The sequence below is a fragment of the Ambystoma mexicanum genome, chromosome 7q, assembly GCF_040938575.1.
Source record: "Ambystoma mexicanum isolate Mex_15411 chromosome 7q, UKY_AmexF1_1, whole genome shotgun sequence".
Classification (NCBI taxonomy): Eukaryota; Metazoa; Chordata; class Amphibia; order Caudata; family Ambystomatidae; genus Ambystoma; species Ambystoma mexicanum.
The window spans coordinates 19,602,511-19,619,620 of NC_090941.1; the positions used below are offsets into that span (position 1 = coordinate 19,602,511).

General features: G+C 43.3%; 1 protein-coding gene across 12 annotated transcripts in view; it reads left to right on the forward strand.

Moving 5' to 3' along the window:
• Nucleotides 1–17,110, forward strand: part of DMD (dystrophin) — a 7,616,828-nt gene that overhangs the window by 7,591,649 nt on the left and 8,069 nt on the right. The window contains exon 78 of one of the 12 annotated variants that reach the window (XM_069639082.1): nt 10,890–10,921. The exons of 10 other annotated variants lie outside the window; for them this stretch is intronic. In XM_069639082.1, the coding sequence (XP_069495183.1) occupies nt 10,890–10,921 (32 nt within the window). The remainder of the gene's footprint in view (nt 1–10,889; nt 10,922–17,110) is intronic. One more of the 12 variants, XM_069639084.1, reaches the window with a different exon arrangement.

Genomic DNA, 17,110 nt, shown 5'->3' on the forward strand with positions numbered 1-17,110 from the left:
TTGGGGCGCCTCAGTCTCCTTCTCTGTCCGCATACTGCAAACTGCCTCTCACTTGCCTCCTGTGTTCGCGGCAAAATGCCGATTTTGAAGAGTGTTGGGGGGCAGAGCCAACTCGCAGCACAGCAACAGCCAAGGATCCTCCAGGCAGTAAGTGACTGCAGACTACCTCTCACTTGCCTCTCACTATTTTTTAAATGAATGTTAACATTTTAATTTGTCACTTTAAGCCACAGAGGCATTCACGTGCTTGCTTGATACATTGCTTTCTCCTTGAAACGTCGTACTTGCAATAGTGTTTTGTATCCTTCTTCTTTTGAGCAACTGTTGAATTTATATATGGCTTCAAGTACTGGGCGCAATATTAGTATGTTTTTTTCATTAATAAAAACACACATTTCTATTGATTTGTGTAGGGTACGGATTATTTGAATTTGTAGTTAAGAAAGCATGACTCTGTTTTTCACTGTAATTATGTAAATAATGGGAATCATACCTAGTTCAAAAATGATTATATTATTCTTTCACTTTTTAGCTAGTGCTTAGGCACTAAAAATAGCTGTTATTATTCTCCAATTTCAAGTTAATAATTTCATCAACTTTGGAAGGATGAAGTGTCGAATCTGACATGCTGATAACCTGTATCCTGCAGGCTGACCACATACATTTGGGTCAGGCTTGCTGAGATGAGATACCTTACCAGTTAAATATTTGTAAATCTTAAGGCTTCAAATAAGACTGTTGTTAGGTTGGTTTCATGTCCAGATATGAAATGCATTGTCACGCCTCGAAACACTTGTATATAGGCGCATTATAAATGACATATCACACATCACATTTGTATTACTTGATCGTTTCAGAATGCCACCAGACGCTTAACCTTTCATTTTAGTTTTACATTTTGTTGTCAATAAGTTCACCTTCAGCAGTGGGGGTTTCCTTTTGTCTTTGTAGAATAAATCTAAACTTTTTGGGTGAGAGAAGACGTAAAGCAAGCTATGCTCACCTCTTTGATCGAGATCATTATGATAATGGTGTCGAACTTTGGCTGCGCCATTTGACGCAACGTGATGCGGGTGCTAATCATGTTTCTACAACCCCAAGCTGAATCTAAAGATCGTAGCCCATGTTTGGAGCAAGCTGTGCGCGGCTCACAGCTACCCTGCCATCTTTCCACCCACTCCATTCCACCTGGTGTCCGTACCACCACCAGTCTGCGCTCTTTCCCCGCCCACTAACCCATTGGTGTCCCGATCGGCCATGCCACTCCTCAAATGCCTCTTAGCCACCATGACAGCCATACTGGATGAGCATTTGTTTCAACTAACGGGTCGCTGTGAGCATCCAGCTCATTTTTTTCAAACAAATGCATTGCTATTGGCTCCCTGGTTTTTAAATCCGGGATACCAGTGCGATATAAATAAACAAATAAATAAAAATAAATAATCACAAGGCCTGTAGGCTTCACAGTCTAGTACAATCAGCGGGGTCCAGTGTCAACACCCTTACTTCACTGGAGCCTATGAAATGAAGCTACAGGTCAGTGATTATTGCTATGTTATAACTTTCCAATAATGCTGGTCTTAACTGGCTCCCGGTTGCTTCACGGATTAAATTTAAATCCTTCTGTATCATCCACAAAGCTGTCTGGGGCCTGGGACCACACCATTTGCAACTCTTTCTTAATAAATATTCCCCCTCTAGACCTCTGCCCTCCTTTGGCACCAACTCTTTATGTGTAAAGCGTTTCGCTAAACAGAGGGCAGGAGGTTGATCGCTTTCCTGATCTGGTTCCCTTCTTTGGAACAACCTCCCTCTCCCTCTTCGTCTTGAGCAGGACTTTCTTAAATTTTGGAAGCTCCTCATTACTTTCCTATTTACTGCCTCCTTCCCCCCCCACTCTCTTCTGCTAACAAGCAGTTTGGTGTTCAGGGCCCTTATGCATCCTTGGGGCCCTGACCTCCCACACAGAATTGCCGCCAGCTTCTGTCTATCCTCGGCACTTGCCTCGGCTCACCCGCCACCCTGGAGGCTTGCACTTACCTTACTTTGTACTTCACTTGTTGCTCACCCATGAGCACCACAGCGCCTATCCAATTCCCCCTCTCATCTGCACTCGCACGTTCTGAACACTCACAAGGCGTAGGTTTGTCCTCCCCCTCCCTCTCCCACTTTATTTAATATTTTATGTTTTTCAATTGTTTCACATTCCCTTGTCCCCCCCTCCCTATTGCCCAGTGGGCGCTTTGAACAGTATTTACTTCCTGTAAAAGTGCCTAACAAGCAAACAAAATAGAATAAATAAATGCTTGAATCATTCCAGGAACAACTGTTTCGGGGTGCTCTGGGATAGTAAAGGATCAAACCCAGTCACGCAAACAGTGGTGTGCTTAAAAACTGTAAAAGAATACAAATAAATGAACTGGAAATATATGAAAATAGATTATAACGAATTTTGTAGTCCAAGAGCAAAATAATTTCAAAATAGACAGTGTCACTTGCAGATAAAAGGGATTAATTTGTATTGCATCTAAAGTGTTGCGCAAGGTAGAGAACTGCTAGAGTTGTACAAGGGCCCATCATACTATAGGAATTGAAATCTTCCTGGCAGACTCTCCCATATTGTCTTGCACACAATCTTTAATTTGGGGAACTTAGATAGATTGTGAATGTAGGGAACTAATAAGGAAATGTTCAAACCGTTGGCATAAACAAAGCATGCCCAGCCAACACATAAAGATTGGATATGAAAAGTGGCACTAAGGAAATATGGAATTAACATTTTATGTGAGTATCTTCAGGAAATGATGGTGTAGGTTGCACTAAAACACGTCTGTAAGCCAATCTTCCCACTTTACAAACAGCCACATCCTACTAAGAAAAGATTTTTTATGCCCAGAATTAATATGACTGGAAATTCTCAACTATATTTCAATCTCTTCATTTCCTAGAAAACAAAATCCCACCTAGACTATCTAGGCCTTTAACTACTGACTAATTGCAGAAAATGGTCAACTGTGGAGACTCAGATTGATCAGATTGGTTACACTACTGGAGCGTACATTTCTGATCCTACCCAGAATTAGATATCAACCCTGTGCTACTAAATCTCAATTTTTCCTAGAAATCTTTTCTGATCAATTGTGACATTTAATTATAGCCCTGTGACTGACCACCTGCCGAGGCTGTCCTTGCCCGACACAGATAATACAGGTTTACATTGATGTTATGTTACCCTTTTGTTGACTGTGGTAAATGGCTTCCTTCCCTTTGGCATCCTCTCCCCAGTTTAGATCACACATCTTAAAAAAATATATATGATTTAAAAAAGAAAGAAAAAGCGTTCCTTGATCCCAATTTACCAGGCAGATGTAAACTGATTGCTAACTGCCCTTTTCTGAAAAACATTCTTGAAAAGGTAGTAACCTAACTACAGGAATTTGTGGAGACTCATCATTTGCTTATTTATTGTCAGTCTGCTTTCAGGCTTCCGCAAGAAACTGAGATCGTACTACTTGGTGTCGGAGAGGACTTATTGTGCAATTTGGCTAATCATGACCTGCATCTCTTGATGAAGCTTCATTGGTCTGTGGTGGTCGCCACCCTAGACCTTGAATGCATTCTTCATATTCTGGACTGTGTGGCGATGGGGTCAGACTCTGCGTTTCGCTGGTTTGACTACTTTCTCTAACCGTCATTATTGTCAAAGTTTAGATAGACTCCACTGAAATGAAATGAGGGGTGCCACAAGACTCCACCCTATCCCCCATACTATTTAACTTCTATGTTAAACCTTTTTATGATTTACTTGTTAATGTAAGTATGGGTATCACTGTTATGCAGATGACATGCAAGTGCTTTTTAAACTTGCAGGTATTGTCGTATGTCGATGATCTCTGATCCAATATATTTTCCCAGATAAAAACTTGGATGCAAGAGAATTGATTCAGCTTAAATTCTACATAGTGATCTGTAAATAGTTCACCATCATAGACTCTCAGGGGCTGATTCATGGAATTATTTGTGCCGGGGATTTGTGTGCCATTCTGCCCGCAAATCCCTGTTTAAGAAATGGGGATTTGCGGGCAGAATGGCACACAAATCCCAGTTTTCCGGTGCAAATAATTCCATGAATCAGCCCCTCACAATCTTCATTTCCATCTGCTGTTCATTTGGATTGTCACCCTATTTTGGCTCTTCCTAATGTTAAAGCTTTTACTTTTGACATTTTTTGTATTTTTCATCTCAAATTGATTTGATTGGGAGTAGCATAGCAAATCCAAATACCTTAGATTATTTATACAAATATGGGCCTTTTTGAATCTTTGCAACTTGATTATAGTTCCTAGACCTACAGAGACCAGTTGAGGAATTGAAATAAATGTTTCATTACCCAGCAGATGCCTTTACCTCCAGCTATCGGATATCATTAGGTCGTGTTAAGTTTTTTTTTTTTACCCCACTACCACATGAGATGCAAACAATCTAACTTCCCACAACCCCCTCAGAAATTTGATTATGATACATCTTTAAAGGATTTAGGAGATGGCGACACAAATGTCATATTGCAGATAGACGAGACCCATACATGCCATCTCTAATAGACCCGACCTGTCAAGTTTTTATTAAAAAGAGAAACATATTTGATATTCGACTGGTACAAAACCTGATAGCCGAAGCTCAGAGATTGCTAGTATCCCAGTGCAATTGGCATTAGATTCCCAAAGCATTTGGCAGTGTGGATTGGGGGTTTCTGGTGGAAATAGTAAGGACATTTAATTTTGATACTAATGCACTGCATATGATTCTCGCAAATTAAAAGGTTCGGTGCGAGAGTGTCTCATCAATTAAAAACGGTCAAATTTGATTACACAGAACTGGGGGTGTCCTCTGTCTCCCCTGCAATTTGCCTTAATGATGAGCCCATTTGCAAAGAGGGTGATGAGAAAGATGGCAATAAAAAGAATTACAATAGGTAGTTTGCAGCATAAAATATCTTTGCTTGCTGACAAAGTAATACTGTCACTCTCAAAACCCATGGTGTCTATGCCAATACCTTTTGAACTGAGAGCTTTTGGCAATCTTCTGGATTCAAGATAAATGAAACCAAGTCCGAGATCCTAAACCTTAATATTAGTGGGCTGGATTGCCCGAAATGGAGACAAACTGCTGAAGAAAATATATCAAATACATAGGAATAAACCTACCATCCAGCCTATCAAGTCTGTGTAATACTTACTACTTAGAGCGTTACCCCTCCCTTAATCAAGACCTCAAAGTGGGTGGGGTTGAGTTTATCTTGGCTAGGCAGAACCGCATTTATAGAAAATTAACATTCTTCCAAGGATGCTTTATCAATCAGTCCCGATATAGAATGCTAGAATTGAATTTAAAAAAGGACAGAAATTGCTACTACAATTTAACTGGGATGAACGAGCATGGGTAAGATTTTGCTCACTCCAAGGGGTAATGGGGTGTCTGGACGTCTTTAAATATTCACAAGAGTATGGGAGCCCCTGTACCGAGAACGAACATGGATCAAATGACCTGTTATATGGAACTTCTTGCGCTCCGGATGGTTTACAACCCTGTTTCAGCTCACTGCTCCCTTCACAGAAGAGAAATAACAGTGTGATCCCACCCACAAGGGCAGCCCAGCACTGAAATGCTAGGCAACTCGCCTGTGAACAAGAGTACCATCCGCAACCCCAGGCACGTGTCTCTGCCTTGTTGGGTTCCTCAGTCAGGTGACGCTGAGCCTCTCTAAGGCATAGTGAGCAAGGGGTCCATATCTGGATTACCCTGGGTGACTTGGGGTGTACCCCAAGTTTGAAACATTTCACAAGTGTGGGAAGCCCCCCTCATTAGAGGGGCTCACAGATCTTTGTGAATCTTCTGAAATTTTGTTGCTGGACTGTCCAAGTGGGCGGGACCAGACGGATCTGCAAATGGATATTCCTCCTCTGTGAAAGGTACAGTGAGCTAAAACGTGGTTGCAGATGCTCTCGTGTGGGCACATTCCCATAGAACAGGTTATTTGGCCGTGTTCATTCTCGATTGAGGGGCTACCAGAGCTCTTTGTGAATGTCTTGAAATATTATTTGTAGCTCAATTCCACATCATTCCTGCATGGATGAGAAGAGTCTCAGAGAAGAAATAGATGTTTATAAGCATTGCTAGGAAACATATATGGTATCAGTTGTGGCTGCCCGAGAGATGCCACTCAACAAATCTTTGTGAACACCATAGCAAAAGCGACCCCAGTGGACTGGCCAGCAATAACCAGGGAAGGCATCCATGCCGCTTTCCTTTCACCCTTCTCACCAATAGCGGTAAATGAAGACTTCACACCATGCAAGCCGAAGGGAGCTTATAAGAGGCAAAATCTAGAAGGATGTTGTAGGGTGGGTGATCTGTTTTTGAAAGATGTTTTGAGGTCTTTAAACTAATGTAAATCAGATATTAAGATTGGGTAAGGTACAAGGTTTGGGTACTGCCAATTGAGGTACTGGTTTCTTCACTCCTCAGTGAAGGCTAATGAGAAGATATGGCATCTTCTAAGGGGCTTCTTTCAAAAGTTTACAGTTTGCTAATTCCCCAGAGAGGGTGCTGGACAAGAGTTGGTAATTCCGGCAACAATGGCACAAAAATGAATTTGTCAATTGGAAGAGGTGAAATGGGTGGACGTTTTTAGAAAAGTATGGTGCTCATGCACTAGCTCAGACTTGGAGACACAGCTAAATGTCCTCAATCGCTAGTACCTTACGCCCGATCCCCTTTCCTGCTTCCAACCTCCATAAGTGTTGGAGGAATTATGGTCAGCATCGAACTCAGTTACATTATTCTGGTCATGCCCTAAACATTTTTGGTTAGAAGTGTGTTCCAAAATTAAAGCGATTCTCTTATGGGAAATTCAGGATGACCCTATCTCCGTATTTGGCACAGTTCCAAATCAAACATTGGGCGAAGGTAGATAGGAGGAATGCCTATTATCCTTATAGGTGCAAAACCACCATATCCTCAGGCTGGAAAATACTGGAGCCTCCATCTTCTTTCAGGAGGCTAGCAAGGGTATGGCACTTCATGTCAATGGAGAAAATCACAGTAACACTATGAATTGTAACCAAACGTTTAAAAAGACATGGGTCCCTTTCTTGAAGTTCACCAGAAATGAAATGGGCATATTGTCAAATCCGACTAGATTGAGAGCACTGATTTTATTGGATATCGATTTGTATTTAATTTTGTTCTTTTTTTTATGCAAGCGACTTAATTAAGAATGAGTGGACCACTGTATAGTCCCAAAACAAGTACTTACTTTTCTGATGTGTGATTTTCCGCTGGAATTCGGTAAGAGAATTATTCTGGGGTTTTGTCAAATACTTTCTAAACATTTTAAACTACTGTTCATAGAAATTTTACGCTTGTAATTGGTTATTGCCATCTAACTAAAACGTTCTGGAAAACCATTAAAAAGGCACATGCTTACAGCAGGAGAGCCGTATGCGATATGTGATTCATTGTCAATGATGCCGTTTAGAAAACGTTTAAAAAGCTATTTTACGTTGCTGTGATAAAGTACCTTGTTCTCATTGTGTGGTTGTCCTGCCATCCTTTATTCATTGTATGGCTTGCTTACATTTCTGCTAGATGAATGCAGTTCATCAAAAAAATTCTTCATAGCTGGAAGGGTTTATCCTGCAGTGTTTTTGGGGGTTGGAGGGTAAGTGTACATTCAGTGCAGACTAGCTTGAGAGCCAAAATTGGATAATGTAATATTGTAGAGGATTAATGTGTGTTAAATGCAGTCTTCCGTACAGTATTTATTTTCTTGTGTACAACAAAAACTCTTCTGGAGCGGGCAATGTTATGATCACTGTACTTTCTTTTTAAAACATAAAATTACCATGGTCGATTCTGCCCATGGAGTCGGGGTAAGTGAACAAAACGTGGCTAAGTCAATCCATAACTAGATCAATTTTCCAAAATAGGGGAGAGAAAGAGTTTTGTAAATTATCAGTGATGATAATGTGGCAAAAGACCCAACAAAAACGTTAACTCTACATGTAGCTTTTAATTGTGTTCTTAAAGACTTTTATCAGTGTTTTCTAAATTGTTCCTGCTTGTAAGTGATGTCTCACTGCACAAGATTCTTTGGATCTAGTTAATGGGCAAGCTACTAAAATGGTGAATATATTCAATCGACCGTCCTCTAAAGAGGTGATAAAATATGAACATAGAATTCTCAACTGAAGGCAAATAGGGTGAGGGGGGTAGCCTGGAAACATTCATGCTCTAGCAGGAAATGTACATATTGAAAGCAGATCAGCATTCAGGGAATTGAAGGTTACGATATCAAACTGGAGGGCAGTAGGCTCAGAAAGCATTGCCTTTGGCAGTAAAAACACTAAACAGCCTGCTTGAGGTGTTGGAGTAAAACACGATAGTGAATCTAGTAGGCTTGAGACCAGACCACTGGAATAATAGTACTGAATAAATATATGCAATGACGGGGCTCAATCATGGTGTTAAGAGTAGCCGGGTATAAAACCAAATGTAGAAGTCGGTCACCATCTTATTGAAGCTCTAATTGTAGGATTCTAAATTGTTTCCTGCTTTCAGTAAGGTTTCAACATGTGCCCTTTTACCTCCTATAGTTGATGCCACTGAAGGCCTGTCTATAATGTGTGAAGCTAGTCAGTCTAATGGGCACTGTGGTGGCCTTTGCTTATTAATTGAATAATATTTGTGTACTAGAAATTGTTAATGGAAGAAAAGCACAACTATCTTGACAGGAGGAAGGGACAGTGACCTTTATACCACAGCAACCAACCAGGATCACCCCATTCATGTTTGTAGTAATTTTAAACTCCTCGCCAATCACTGATGATGGGATATGAAACACTTCTTTAGTTTTGTCTGTCAGGTGGTGCTTTATCATCATGTGGAAGCGAACACTATTGCATTTGGAGTACATACGAGGAGGGTGGGATGTGAGCAGTAACACATCTTGTGGGTGTTTTTACCCACCCATTCACCACCATGGCTACACTGATATCTATGGGCATCCCCACTCTGTACCTGACCATTCCCATCCAAAACACATTTCTCTTAGCAAGCTCTGCCATGAAGCAATGTCCAACTGTGTGCTGTATAATGCTTGCCGGAATCCATATATAAACAGCCCTCTGAGAGTTAATGGCTTATTTGCAGCACAATAAAAGCAAATTGTGTAATAGAATTGTCTTGAGCAGTGTCCCTTCATCCACTTGATTTACAGGTAATTGGTGGGACCTCGCATCTGTTCCATGCACTGAAGTCCTGTTAAAACTTCACAATGGCAAAGCTTTCAATTTTGGTTTGTGTCTAGGTATTAGACTGCATTTGCGAGATACTGACATCATATTTGTAAGAGCAGAACATTTATCATCTGTTGCCATTTAATGGCCAGGTAGTTTCATTATGGCAATGCTTGGTAAAAACCTATCGCATGCCTACACAAGTGCCAAAAGTGTTGGCATTGCTAATCCGGTTTAGACTTAAAATGAGACTCTTTTAAACATCTGTTGTACATCTGCATTGTCCACAAGGATTTCTGAGGCCTAGGACCACACTACCTCCAACTCTTCTCTCTTAACATCTCCCTTCTCGAGCTCTCCACTCATCCACCACCAACTCTCTGAAGGTCAGTCGCTTTTCCAAGCAGAGAGTTGGGGGCAGATCTCTTTCTTCGGCTGGGGCCTCCCTCTGGAACAGCCTCCCTGCCTCTCTGAAACTTGAAACTTGAGCAGAACCACCTCCAGTTCTGGAAGCAACTCAAGACCTTCCTCTTCTCTCTTCCTCTCCCCTGCTGATGACCCGTCTGCTCCACGCACTGGTCACCTGGCCACCCTCTGAACCTGGGCCGAGTTCCCTGCATGCCCATTTTCACCTTGCACTGCCTCTTGGCTCCCCAGCACCTGTGGTCTGTATCTGTAACCCTACAGTCCCCTCTCTGCACTTATGAGCCACCCACTGGCTGCACTTTTGATTACCTGCACTTCTCCATCCCACCAACCCCCCTTGGCACTTCTCCCCTTCCCCGCAGTTGTGTGATCTGAATGAAACAAGGCCTAGTAAGGATCGTTGTTTTGTCCGCCCTCTGTTTCCCCCTCCTTGTCGCGCCTAGAAACACTGGTGTACAGGTAACACTGGTGTACAGGTTCGTTATGAATGCCATATCATATATCAGATCTGCCAACAAACTATGAATTGCCAATTGCACTTAAATAAAGCATCTAGTGCACTCTACTTCACCTATGAATCCATCACCTTACAAAGTCCAAATGTTCAAAGGTTTTTCGAATCGCAAAATAGGATGTTACTACTTTCTGAAGTGTAGTGCTGTCTGTTTGGAAGATAAGGATGTGAAAGAGTTGTGATGAATACGGGGTTTTGTGTGAAACCTAGTGTGATCCTGGTTCCCACGACAAATAGAAATAATAGGATTTAAAAAAAAAATAGCAATCGAAATGGTGAAGCAAGCTTAGAACCGAGCTGTTTATTGCTGTCATTTTTTATTACACGTTTTTACTTTACCTTATGCCATTCTACTGCAGGTTCAGTACAGAGGGAATGGGGCGTTGTGTGAACGTCAGAAGTGTTTCAGACTATCGTTAAACTTTCCTTTCATAAGGGAACCACGAGCCTCCATGACGATGTATCATCCCTCCTGTTGGTGGCTATTAAAGGCCCCGTTGGATGCAGAAACTCATATATTTCCTATTATGCTGTCTCCTGTATTGCATCCGCAAAGCGCCGTAGGGCTGTCTGTTGGTGTAAAGCGATGTGTTCATGCCTGGTTTTCCTCCCTTTTCTGACACTCTCATTCTTCCTCTTTTGTGTTGCCAAAGGAAGAAATGCCCCGGGAAATCAAATGAGAGAGGTTAGTGAGAGCCCAGCTCGCAGCAGCTTCCGCCCGCCACGTGTTCTGCTTTGTGTCTGTGCTCTAAGCCCCGTGCTTTGCCGAGCGCCTTTGTGCCTGTGCTCAAGCTTTACAGCAGCGGCCCCCGGTCTGTGCGCTTTATGCAATGCGTACAAAGGTCAAATGCAGCAGCCGATCCGAAATGTCTTTGCAAGGCCACGAGTTCTACAAACTTCTTTGAACATTAACTCCATATTAGTGCCTCTTGTTTGCAGTGTGCATGCAGTGTGTATTAATTGCATTGCAATTTTTTGTACCAAACAAGTTAACCATTTAATTGACCTAGAAGCATCTGTGCACGCCCTAATTTCCAAGGGAAAGCGTTGATGTTCTGGCAGCAAAAGGAACTATCAGTTAATTTGATTATGTTCACGGATCGCATCTATCGCAACACCACCGAACTTTCCATTGAAGTTTAAGGGAACAAAGACAGTGTCTTGGCATGGTCTGTGGTGGCCAAATATGCGAATATTGCTTTACTTAATGTATCCTATTATATATACTGCAGGCAACTTGCCTTGTGCACTAAAGCACAACATTGTAGCAGAAGATATCCTTATTTCAGGTGCATGGGGGGGGGGGGATACCCACACATGTTTTTATAAATGTGTGTACGGGTCTGAATGCAGTTTTTTTCTTACCCGACTCTGTGAATTCTATTAATAAATCTTGTCCCGAACGGCCTACTCCGAGAGATTTTTATAATGGCATTTCACAGATACTAAGGATGCAAACAGGCACCAGCAGGTCGCCGCGAGGACATTGCAGAAGTTACTTGCAAAAGGGCTAAATAGATGGACTTGCTCGCGTTATGTACAGTGCCTGACGCACTGGTACTCGTAAAAAAGATGGGTTGCTATGCAATTGATCAGACGCGTTGTCGTTGCTTTTCATTTAGCTTTCTTGGTTGCATAGCGCAGGCTTTTTGCAGTCAGCAGTTAACAGACAACTCCCGAAGAGCCCACAGAATTATGCATTCAGAAGGCTTTACAATTGGGTTTGGGCCTCGTATATCCAGAGGAAATTTAATTTGTTCTGTGTCAACCTATGATCCACTGCATCTGTAAATCCCATTAATCCAACTTTAAAATCCACTTACCCGATTTAATTTTGGTGACTAGAAAAATATCTCCAATTAGTTATATGCCCGTTTATAGGACAATGCAGTGGGCTGTGGGCTCCCCGTATGTGACGCCATTTCCGAATCGCGCTATAGTTAAGCGCGGCAGTCAGCTGCATGATATAGTGGGTATAAAATGGGCGAATGCGGATGCCATTTACTTCAGAAAGTAGTAGATGAAGCATGGGGATTGTCCACTGTACCCAGGAAGTTTGGGAGAGAACGGAAAGGGGCATAACTGAGCATATTGGAGGCAGCCATTATACTGAACTTGTAAGTGAAAGACATTTGAGAAGCTTTGTGGCCGGCTTAACTCAGCACATGCCCTCAAATATTGAAAATGTAGTGAAAGGGTGGGGATCACAGTGTGCTAAAGGCAACTCCTTGCTTCTGTGCATGTCAGTCAGTATCTTTTATATGGAATAGTGGAAACCTAGTAGCCCGACCTAAAATAATGAACTATCATCAGATTGTAATATTAAAGAAGATACAAGAGCATGTATAATTCAGTGAAAATTGGAATCACAACGTGTAGTTTCTAATTATGGCATGCTTTTTTTTTTATGCCAGATCTCTATGAAGTGAGTAAAGCCCATTTGGGATGTCCACTCAAGTTCAGTAAGCAATCGGTTGATTATAACAGGTGGTGCCACACCTAGGCCCACTTCAGTCTTTCTGGCAGAGGGATGGCACAGGAGAGCCACATAAACACCAGGCCGAAGATGTCCTAGTAAGGTGCGGAATTATGTCCCAGGCAGGAAATGATGCATATTGCTGCGGCTTCACAGCTTACCCCAAGATTGGAATGTGGTTGCCTGCCCCCCTGGATAGAAATGTTTCTATCTTACCAGCCAACTGGCTGTGATTCCTTGTATTGAAATGAGGGGAGAAAGTGATGTACTTAGAATGTAGGGCTTTGCATCCCGTTGTGTTAAACCAAGACCAGTCATAGCTGCCTCCTGGTCTCTAAGGCTCATACCAGTTAGTCTGCAATATTTTTTAGTTTGATGTGCACAAAGGTTTCAGATGTTGTTCTTCATCTTTATAATTATTTTAACAATATGTGCTCTGTTTATACACAAATGGGCGATTCCAAAATGCTCTTCATGGTGGAAACATTACATCTGACAAATCAACAGCCACTCAAAATGTTAAATGTAGTAGTAAATCCTCTCATAATGGGGGACTGTACAGTTGTGATTTATCTAGACGTTGATGCTAATGTCAAAGAAAGCAATGACCCCTTGATCTATCCACATAAAACGACACATGCACTACATACAAAACTCTCCATTGAAGATCTGGCAAAGACCTTAGCATCTCTCAAATGACATCTTACCAGCCTCCATCTTCAAGACACTCCACATGGAAGCCCCCATCCCATCCTGGCAATCATCTGTGTCCCTCAGCACACCTCTTTCCGACCATCTCCCAATCCACCCCCTACTCAGAGAAATAACCCGTGACCCAGATGACCTTAGAAAATATAGCCCCATCACACACTTCCTTGGCATGATACTCGGTCATATCCAACGAACTTTAAGCACCCATAGATGCCAACTGTCTCCTTCAGTCACAGATGTACCTGAAAGTGGCCACTATCCAAGTGGTACATGAAGCTCTCTGGTTGTGAACACCCCTGCTCAAGTTATTCCCGAGTGTCCCTGCAACCGTATATGCAATTGACCATTACGTCGTTATCAATATGCAGAACAACCAGCTGGGAATAAGAACGAGCATACCCTGCGAGTTCCGCTACTACCTAGAAGACTGCCATCAATTGGTGTAGCTGGGTACTTACTACTCTTAACAATCACCTCGATAGTGCCACATGTATATATACCCTCACCCATGTTCTATACATGTAAAATTCTGTAGCCACAATATCTACACCCTCCAATTCAAAGATGATAAAAATAACTCTACCTGAAAATAGACATCCACCAACTCAAGGCCTTCTTCGCCCTAACCCAGAAGTGGATGTCTAGTGTCTATCATAAATTGAGTTCTACCAAGACAGAATTCTTGCACCTGAGCAATATCACACATTCCCACCTTTGGTGGTAGAGCCCTTTCAATTCAGGCCCCACAAATTGGAATACTCACGATCAATGTTCACACCACTGAGAACCAGCTGGTATTCAGAAAAGGATTGAAAACCCATTTTTTTCCAAATTAGCCCCAGTATACTCTATCTAATCTGCACCTTTCAGTCATAAGCCAAGTGCTGAATTCCTGTCCACTTTCTTCCACACTGTTAAAATGCCCTATACAGGTACTTCAGCAATGCTTTGTAAAACCTAACCTCCAGACCAGACTGTCCGCCATGAACATCTCGGACGTCACCCTACTGCTCGCATCTAGCACCAAGGCTCTAGGATTGCACAATGACAGCCTCCTCTACTTTAAAACGTACATAGTAAAGGAAAATCTGACAACATGGTGCCAACTTCCCCTCCTGTGAAAAATCAAGCCCTTCCAGGCACCAGCTTCATATCCACCATGGAGGCACTGTTCAAATATTACCTCAATGGAGGAAAATCCCTCATTTTTCTACCCACCATCACACGACCCTCTATAAGAAGCTCCCTCTATGCCACATAACATTCACTTTCTTAAAACGTCACTGTTAAGACGGATTTCTGAACTCTGTCCTGGTGGCGCAGAAGTTCAGAAGGCCAACCTAATTACTTGGAACAGGGTAACCTCTGGACAAGCCAGACCAATCAGGGTAGCGATCGCGGCGGTCAAGACTAGGTCTCAAGAGAGGTGAGGGTGACTGAAAGCCTGCAATGAGCACACAAAGCAAGGACACTTACAAACTACTCCAAACAGGTGCTATATTAAAAATATATACACATTTATTCCAAGGCCTTTAAAACAATGACCATAGCGAGAAATCACAATACAACTCTAGTAAACCAACACATACCATACCAATACAATATATATACAAATACAAACAAGTCTCACGCGTTAGATGCACGAAATGTGTAGTCCACCTAAAAGGGAAGGAAAACGGGCAGTGCGAAATAATGCTTAGACCCAGTCCGCCTTCAGAGGCACCTAACTAAAAGGAAGTCCGAGCCCTACGAAGAGTGGAGCCTTGTGCTCAAAAGTACCTGCACACGCCGCTGCCAACGGGCAAAAGGGTAGTCTCTTCGAGGGAAATCAGGCAGTTCAGTTTAGTGCACAAATGAAGAAGAACAGAGTTCCGCGACTCAAGCGCAGCCTCCACTGTGGGCAGAAGCAGAGCGCGAGTACGGAAAGGAGTGCTGTTTTGATACAGCGGGGAAAAGCTATGGGCTCCTGCAGGAGGGCGACCAGTTCCTAGCTATGCTACTCACCGGTCCCCGATGCAAGCAGACCCAGGCTTCTCAGCGTCAGTTTCAGTCGCTGGCAGGTTCAGGAGAGCAGGGGGCGTCTCGTCGTCGTGTTGAGTCTGCAGCAGCAGAGTTGAGTTGAAGATGTCCCAAACGAAGTGAACCCGCACAGTTTGTTACCACAGCAGGGCAACGGAGCGGCCGTGTGTATCTGAGCCAAATGTACACTACTCACTTCAGACCTGGGAACGCCAAGTGTACGAATCGTGTGAGAGTGACAAGGACTCAAAATACTACACAACCTGGCGGCGGTTACAGAGCAAGACTCCTGTGTAGGCTGGTCAGTCTGCTGGATGGCCCAGAGACGCTTCCGAAGGCTTACTAGCAGGAGATGGTGAAGCTGCCGAGAATAGCTGTTCCCGCTATTCCAAGGGTCGAAGTACCAGTACAGGCTTTCTGGTTCGATCAAAGGTAAAAAGGGTTTCACAAGGCGACAGCAGTGCAGAGGAGCAGTCCTTCAGCGGGTCACCAGCGATTCCTCGGTTCAGCCTCTTGGTTGCAGGATACTTGGCTCCTGTATTCCTTCGTTCGTGAGAACTCAGGAGATCGACATGGTAGTGGTGTTTCCAGCCCCCTCTTATCCACCGTTCCCTTCGCGCCAAAACGGAGGGGACCCAATGGGAGATCCGCTCATCAACACTCACACCATACGTGGACCTATCACGGACCACGGTGGTCCCAGGCATTCACACCACCCTAGACTCTCTGGCACCCAGGATGTGTATTGGGACCAGACATCCCAGCCCACATCCTGGAGGCACACACCAGGCATGTAGAAGCCCGCAAAAGCATCCGTGTTTCGCGGGAAAGTACATGCCCAAATAAGGTAGGCCCCGGGTCTGCTTGACCTGGGGAAGGTGAAGGGAGCAAGACGGTCAGCGGACAGGACAAAGGAGCCTCGTGGTCTGGCCATTTTGGGAGCCAGGCCACCATTTTGGGCTAAGCGCGAGAAACGCGCTTAAAACGCCAAAAGGAGCTCAAAACACAAGAAACGATCGCTGCCACCATTCCCGTCCGTGAATCACTTGCACCGATCAGTTACAATCCAAAAAGAGTATCTAGGGCCTGTAGAAGGCTAGAGACCCAAGAGAGCAGTAACTTAGCTTACAGTGCCCTCTTGTGTCATGTTGCACGAAAGCCGCAACATGATAAAAGAAACTACGGAAAACAGCGTTTCCCGGTACTGACTGTCTTAAGGACATGTCAGTTTCCCGTAAGAATGGAGTGAAAGCCCAGAGGAGTGCGGCAGAAGGCTGCACTTCTCTGGCAAAGTCGAGAACAAGGTGAAAAACAACAGCAAAAAGTTTAGGGGTTGCCACATGGAAGGAAAATTACCTACAATTACGAAATATTTCCTAACAGGCCCTTGCTTATTTCTATAAGCATGTGTCAACTTCGAAGCAGTTGCATCTCCTACAAAGTTGTCACCTCGCAGGCAAAGTCCCCATCTCGGTGCCCAGAAGCACAGAGTATGACCCGAAGTCCGGCATCCGAGTGATCATCTTTTTTCTAGTATGTTTCATATCCTGCCTGCCCACGGCTACCATCAGCTTTCGGTGTCTATTATGGCTCTCTGATACTGCTTCTATAATTAACCCATGATCCAACCTAAAAGGTGTTCTACCACTATGAGATGTAATGTTAAAA